The sequence below is a fragment of the Condylura cristata genome, unplaced genomic scaffold (assembly GCF_000260355.1).
Source record: "Condylura cristata isolate star-nosed mole 26May11 unplaced genomic scaffold, ConCri1.0 scaffold00017, whole genome shotgun sequence".
NCBI lineage: Eukaryota > Metazoa > Chordata > Mammalia > Eulipotyphla > Talpidae > Condylura > Condylura cristata.
Window position 1 is genome coordinate 4,419,186 of NW_004567118.1, and position 7,324 is coordinate 4,426,509.

The following is a 7,324-nucleotide window of genomic DNA, read 5'->3' on the forward strand; positions in this document are numbered from 1 at the left end:
GCTCCTCAATGTGTGGTCCCTGGGTTGAGCCGCTATTGGCATGAACTGAGAGCTAATTAGAAAGTCAAAAGAGTTACCAAGCCCAGCCCAGGGTTCAAAAGCACTTGCTTTGACTAGCACCCCAGTTAATCCTGAGGCACCCTGGAGTTAGAGAAGCTCAGCCTACTGGCAAGTTGCATGGAAACCACTTATGTGACAAAAGCAAAAAGCTACCTGCAGGAGAGGGGAGAGAGAGGACTCTGGCAGACACCACCACACCAACCAAATGATCCAACAGCATCCCACCGGGAGACCGGACAGCTTACTGCACTCCCGACCTGACGCCGCGGAATCCGCGGAATCCCACGTCATCACCCACGCGACATTCTGGTCACCACCTGTGCAGGATTCTGGTCAACGAGATGCAACCCGAACCTAATGAGCAGGCAGACAACGCAATTCTGAAACCAGCTCCCACTGAAGAGGGTGAGCTTCACCACCCAGACAGCCACAAGGAGAGCGAACAGGGTCCGGAATGTCAGCCTTGAGTCTCCCCCTGAACCTGGCTTGATGCTTTTGATTCAGCAATGCTCAGTCCGCCTGACATGATTAAACTTAAGAGTTGGATATGTGATTCTTCGCTTGAAGATGAAGGCAAATACAGGAAGGGTGAATAATCACACCCCCAGTATTCATCCTGTGTTCATGTAGGGTAGGTGTCATGACCATGCAGGACGCGTCTATATTACATGTTTTGAATGTTTAAGAGAATCTGACACTAGGAATCCTGACAAGTTAGCTTTGTAATTTCTATTTAAATGTGTGATTTATTTTTAGATGTCATTTTAATGTAAAAGCTTTAAGGACTTTGATTAAATTTGTAAACACTCCTGTAAAAATTTTAAAGGATTGGAATTGCTACATTTGTAAATTTGGTTTACCAGTTTACAGGAATTGTTTTAATGTGTATGAAGATATAACTTACTAGGGCTGTAAATCAACCCCATTAGGCACTGAAAATGTTTGAAAATTTAATTAGATTTGTAATTGGTGGTTATTGCTCCAGCCAGTTTAACTTCTCAAAATTATGGGCTTATCGAATAGTAATTAAAGAACAAGTAAAAGTGATTCTTATAGTTATATCCAAAGCATCAAGTGTATAAATAGAATTTAAAAAGTGCCTATGTTGAACTTAGGGGGGAAAAGTAGACTTTTTAAAGCTTTAATACACTGAATATGAAATGCAAGATACTGATTGTGTATACAAAAGCCACCTTTACACACCACAAACTCAAATGGACGGAGCAGGACAAATGTCTCTAATTCACAGGGGAAAGAGGCAGGGGCCAGAGTGGGGTCCAGGCCGACCAGTGTGGCTGAGAGAGGACAAGAGATGAAGGAAGAGCGACTTCCCCAGAGCGTGGGTAAGAGAGGCAGTAATGGGTCCTCCCTGGTGGTGCAAGGAGCTGAAGCGCAGCACTATGAAGCTCTCGCAGCCACTGCAGCAGAGTTTGATCCCGGCCAGGGAGTGACCCACAGGGCGCAGCAGACCCCTCCTGCTCCCCTGAGCAGTGTATTCCGCCAGTCGGCCTGTTCTGCTCCCCACTCTGTCTCTGCACCTTTGGCCTGTACAACAGCTCTTATATACATAAATAATTAAATCTTAAAAAATAATAATTTTTTTTCAGTATAGGACAAAGTTTTTCTTCTTAAATCAGTTTTATTGAGGAATAATTTACATACACAAATGCACCTGTTCTGAGTACAGACTGATGAGCTTTGAGGAATGTTCGCTCCTGCTTAGCCCTGCTGCAGCACGAGACGTTTCCCTAACCCCAAGTTCTGTGTTTCTCCAGCCCCTGACGCAGACAGACCTAACTCCCTTAGCTTTGCCTCCAGGGACCCGGGAGCGGAACCCTATGATAGGTAGACACATGTGCACCTGCTGCTTTCACTCAGCACAAGGCTCCTGAACTTGATCTATGTCGCTGCAGGTATCAACAGTTTCCCCGTGCTTGCGGGTTTTCATTTGTTTTTTCACTGAGTATTATTCCATTGTGCGGTTTGTTGATCCACTCACCTGCTGAGGGACGTGTGGGTGTTTCCACTCTGGGTCTACTATAAATAAAGCTGTTATGACCATGAGACTGCAAATCTTTTCTATAGACTTTTTTTTTTTTTTCATTTCTCTTGGTTCAATATCTAGGAGTGGAATTGTCGACATCGACTCTTTTATGAAGTATGTTTAGCTTCGGAATGAAATGCTGGACTTTCAAAACAGTTGTTTCATTTTATACTCCTTAGATTTGTCCTCAGTACTTTCTGATTTGTTTCTTCTGAGTAAGGCAGTGTCTTCCTGGCCTCAAGCCTCAAGACACGCAGCTAAGAACCAAAAGCCAGCCCAGTAAATGTTATCGTAGCTGGAGGAAAGGAAGCCCAGCCGGTAGGTGACCTTGTCTTCTGCCCCAGTATCTTTCCATGACTTTCCAGGGCCCGTGCCAAGGGGAGTCGTTTGGACACAAGAGGGCTGCTTCAGGGAGGGACTCTGCTTGCGTGTTGATCCTGTGTTGAGCTGATCCCACTTTGGTCTCAGGGGTGATGGGGCAAAAGCGTCAGACTCCCCCAGGCAGGAACTGTGGTGCTGGTACACCCTGGCATTTACAAGCACTGGCCATGGAGAGGAAGCGGAAGGGGCTCTGAACGTCCCCTGATAATGCAAAACCTCCTCCTTCCTCACCCCAGTCCCGATGCAGTTTCCCTCATCTGTCAGTTCCGCTCCTCTTTCACGGAAAGGAACTGCAGATGAGGCTGCCTGCAGAGCCCAGCCAAACCCGCCCAGCTGTGACCTTACTGAGCCAGGTTGCTACATGTGCAGCCTAGAAATGGCTGAGCCCAGGTGGGCACACACAGTTGCCGCGACAACCCCTCTTTGGAGCTTGATGCAGGCCCATGAAGAAAAGCCCCGAGGGGCAGTGATTGGGCAGCGCCAGGACCCTCCCTCTTCCCCAAGGAGAGGCTGTGCAGAAACGCTCTGTGCAGACTGGAGGACACTGGGTAAGTCTGACTCCCCCTCTCAGCATGCACCGTCAATACCAGAAGCAGATGTGTGGCAGGTTGGTTTTATGGCCCCTAGAATAAAGAATACGCCTCCCGGCCTTACCTGTGGTGGGCGTGGCCAAGGGAGCGCACCGCGCGAGATCTGTGGGCGGATGGGTCCACGTGGCAGCCTCCTGGGCCGGACTTTAAGCCAGATGGTCCTGCGCCTCTTACTCCCATCTTCAGCCCTCTCTGGTCTACAGCCTGGAACACAAATGACTGATCAAAAGGAGGAGCCGCACCCAGAGAAAGGCTCTTGAAAGGCTCCTACAACCCAGAGTACTCTGGGGCCCTGAATCACCCCACCAGCGCTGAGCAGCACACCGCCCCCCTCCTTTACTGTTTTTAAGCAGCTGTTCCATCTTGGTGCGCCAGACTTACTCGTAAATAATCACACAGCCAGTGCAGAAGCTAAGGCCGGGCTGGGAAGCAGGGCCCAGCTGGAGAGGACACAGCAGAGCCAGAGGGCAGAGCCGGAGCCAAAGGCTGCCGGGACCAGGGGGAGAGAGAGCAGCGCAGGGCGACTGGCGGACCCAGGTCGGTCAGTGGAGGGTTTTCCGGCCAGGGGGCAGTCTGAAAGGCCAGGGACCTGCAGGAGGCTGGCCGGCCGCCTGAGGTGCTGGCGGAAAGGAGCTGTCTCCCCGAGCCTCACGCGCCCGCCCCCACCCAGGCTGAGCTGGGGACTGGAGACTCTCACCGGTCATCCCTAGAGACACTTTATTTGTATCAGGACCGGACATTCTGATGCCCACTCGCATACTGCATTGGTCACTCACACAGCACACAGCAGAGTGAGCAGCAGTGAGGCCGGACCACGCGGGTCTCTGTGTCCCAGGCCGAACAGATCCGCGCACCCTGCAGCCCCGCGGCCCTCCTGCCCAATGCCCATCGTCCACCCGACGAGTGTTCACACAGCGTCTGCTGCTTGCAGGACCTGTCTTGATGCTGCTGGAGCTGAGACAGTAGATAAAGCACCCAAAAGCCCTGTGATGTGCTAACAGAGCAGATGGACGCCACACAGGACACGGGAGGAAAAGACTGGTGCGAAGTGACCAGTCAGAGCAGAGGAAGCCAAGAGCGCGGAGGGGCTGCGGTCAGCTAGGGCAGCTGGGAGGCCTCCCCAGGAGGCCACACCCCGAGAAGACTGGACACAGGGGCACAGGGGAGGAAGCGCGCCCATTTCTTGCTGCCATCACTAGTAGCAGCTACAGCACGAACACACAAGTGCCTGCCCACCTTGCTGTGTGCGCGACTTTGCAGCCGGGGGCGGAGCGAGGCGTCGGGGACGGAGACTGAACGTGGACGGGGCGGGGGGGCCTCTCGGCCCAGCCCCAGCTCAAGTATAGCCAAGGACGGGCCAAGGGCCTCCAGCTCTGGGCAGCATCAGCGACACCTCGGAACCGGTGGCGCTATCTGGGGAGAAGGCCGGGCCCAGAGATTGCAGCGTCTCCTGTGTCTGGCCCTGTGGCATCAGGGACCGGGGACAGCGCTGGGTGGCCCTGGGTCTCCACCTCCCACCCCACCCTAGCCCACTACCTTTCATCTCACAGACCCATGGAGTTTTCCAGGCTGGGCTGCGGGCCTGACCCCGCAGGGGCCCTGGGGACAGGGCAGGGACGGTTCCTGGCTAGTCAGGGGAGGAGAGGTGTGTCCTTGGGCCCCCCTGGCCGGCGCTGGGGTCGGAGGCCAGGGAGCAGCTCTGGCAGGTGAGGCCGGGTGTGGAGGTCGGCAGTGCCCCCACCCCCACATCCTGTTTTGGGAATGTGGGACCCACACGTGCTTTCCTTTGGACTTCCTCCAAGCCCTGTCTCCCCACCCAGGCCCCCTCCCCAGGGGACCCTGCCTGAGAGTGGGGAGGGGTCCCCGGCACACCCAAGCATCAACCAGGGATTTTCCAGGCGGGGCTGGGCCCCTGAGCCAGTGCGCGTGAGGGTCCCGTTCCCACCCTTCCTGAGATGGGCATCCATCAGCACATGGAAAAGCCTGACCGGCCCTCCTGGCCAAAGGGGGGCTAGTCCTGGTGCCTGTCCCCCCAGGAGTGGCAGCCCTGACCCTGCTCCAGGACTGGTGTCACCAGCCCCAAAACGGGCTGTGGGCCCTGGGACCTGGGAGGCTCAGCCAGGCCGAAGGCGGGCAGCCCCATGATGGCCCAGAGCTGGCATGGGGACCACCCTGGCCTGCCTGGCGCGAGTGGTCGCCCCTCACTCGCTGTGTCACTGGAACACGAGTGGCCAGGACTTCCTGAGCCCCCAACTTCCCTCCCGCCAGGCTGTCGAGAGGATTCAACGAGCCAGTTCATGTCACCGACTCCGTGAAGAAGCAGGGGGCTGGCCCAGGGCGGGAGCACAGATATTGGGGGTGGGGAACACGTCCAGTGGGGCCTAGAAAGGCAGGGGACAAACACCTCAACCTGCAGTGTCCCTTCCTGGTCTCTCAGCCCAGCCACACTGCCACCCACCACTCCTCCGGGCCCTGAGAGCAGGAGGCCGCTGGGAGAAACGAAGCCTTTGTCCATGTATTCTTCACATTATAAAATAACAGGACGGCCAGTCTGGAAACTAGGGGAAAGCAGACGGACGCAAAAGCCCTTACTCAGCTGCCAAAGCCGCGGACAGCTCGGCTTTTCCACCCGTACGTTCTGCGCTCGCATGTTCTGTTCCCGTGACATGCCTGGGCTGGAGCCTCAGGGGCAGAGCCTCCAGGAGGCCCGTGGGCCCGCCGGCCAGAGACCCCGGCCCAGAAGCGCTCGGTGGCCGGGCCAGCTGGCAGATCTGGAGCCGGGCCTGTTCCACCTCTGCTGCCTCTTAAAATGCCCCCGCCCCCCACACCAGCACCAGACAGGCCTCCCTGTGCGCCATGAAGACACCTTAGGCCTTCAGGGAGTTGGGGAGAACCAGCTTCCATGGTGCTGGTTCCCCCAGTAAGGGGAGCAGCCGGGTTAACCCCTTTCAGAGCCAGGTGGGGGAGGGAGACAGGCCCGGGGGTGAGGGGTGGAGCTGGGAGGGGGGCTGAGGGGTGGGCAGGGAGGGGGCAGAGCCCAGCAAGGGGTGTGCCCGGTGTCTGTTCCCCAGGGTGGAACCGGGCAGCAGGGTCACCCTGTCCCTTTAAGAGAAGGGGGAGCGCTAGCCCCTCTCGGCCATCCTGTCCTGTCATCCATGCTGGCCAAATCTAAAAGGGAAAATGAAAGAGGGGCCAGGAGGACTAGGTCCCAGCTGTCTCCCAAGGCCCCAGGCACGCTCTAACGCCCCAGCTCCAGCCACAGGTGAGTGGGAGGGAGAGGGTCTGGGCAGCAGGGCCCTGAGGGAGGTTCTGAGATGTGGGAGCTGGCTGGGGCCCGGGGGAGACGGGGGAGACCGGAGGCTGCGGCCTGGCCTGTGCTGGGGTCGCAGTGGCTGGAACAGGGAGGACAAAGCATCCGAGACAGAGTTGTGGAAGTGGGGGTGCCTCAACTCTTGTGTCAGAACCCCCAACTCTGGAGGGAACTGACTGCAGTCAAAAGAGTAAGAGAAATGGTGGGGAGCGCCCCGCGGCCCCACCTGTCGCTGGGTACCAAGCTGGGCCTGGCCCTGGCTCCCGAAACCGCTCTGGCGGCTGCCAGCACCCCGAGCACCCCAAGCACCCCAGGGCCCTGCTGTGTTCCTGCCTCCCGCGCGGCCGCGGCCCTCCAGGGTCCCGGTCCAGCAATCTGGACCCCGGAGGAGCGCAGGTCCCCCCAGCCGACCCCTGGGCGCCTGACCACCTCGGGGCGCCCATGGGCCCCCAGGGGAGGGTGCCCCGGAACCACCGCCGGGAGGCCTCGCGCCCCGGGCTCACTCACAGGACCCCGGGCTGGGGCGCCCCACTCACCTCAGCGAGGGGCGGCAGGCGGGCACCGGTGCGGTGGGCCGCGGCCGCTGACGCCCGCCTGTCTCGCAGCGCCATGGGCGAGTGGGCGTTCCTGGGCTCGCTGCTGGACGCCGTGCAGCTGCAGTCGCCCCTCGTGGGCCGCCTGTGGCTCGTGGTCATGCTGATCTTCCGCATCCTGGTGCTGGCCACGGTGGGCGGCGCCGTGTTCGAGGACGAGCAGGAGGAGTTCGTGTGCAACACGCTGCAGCCCGGCTGCCGCCAGACCTGCTACGACCGCGCCTTCCCGGTCTCGCACTACCGCTTCTGGCTCTTCCACATCCTGCTGCTGTCGGCGCCGCCCGTGCTCTTCGTCATCTACTCCATGCACCGGGCCAGCAAGGGGCCGCGCGGCGCCGACGCCCAC

General features: G+C 58.1%; 1 protein-coding gene across 1 annotated transcript in view; it reads left to right on the plus strand.

Moving 5' to 3' along the window:
* Positions 1 to 6,284: 6,284 nt before the first annotated feature.
* GJD3 (gap junction protein, delta 3, 31.9kDa) overlaps positions 6,285 to 7,324 on the plus strand; it is a 4,105-nt gene continuing 3,065 nt past the window's right edge. Inside the window, exons 1-2 of the mRNA XM_004684973.2 lie at positions 6,285 to 6,337; positions 6,991 to 7,295. Coding sequence (XP_004685030.1) covers positions 6,995 to 7,295 — 301 coding nt within the window. The 5' untranslated portion in view covers positions 6,285 to 6,337; positions 6,991 to 6,994. The remainder of the gene's footprint in view (positions 6,338 to 6,990; positions 7,296 to 7,324) is intronic.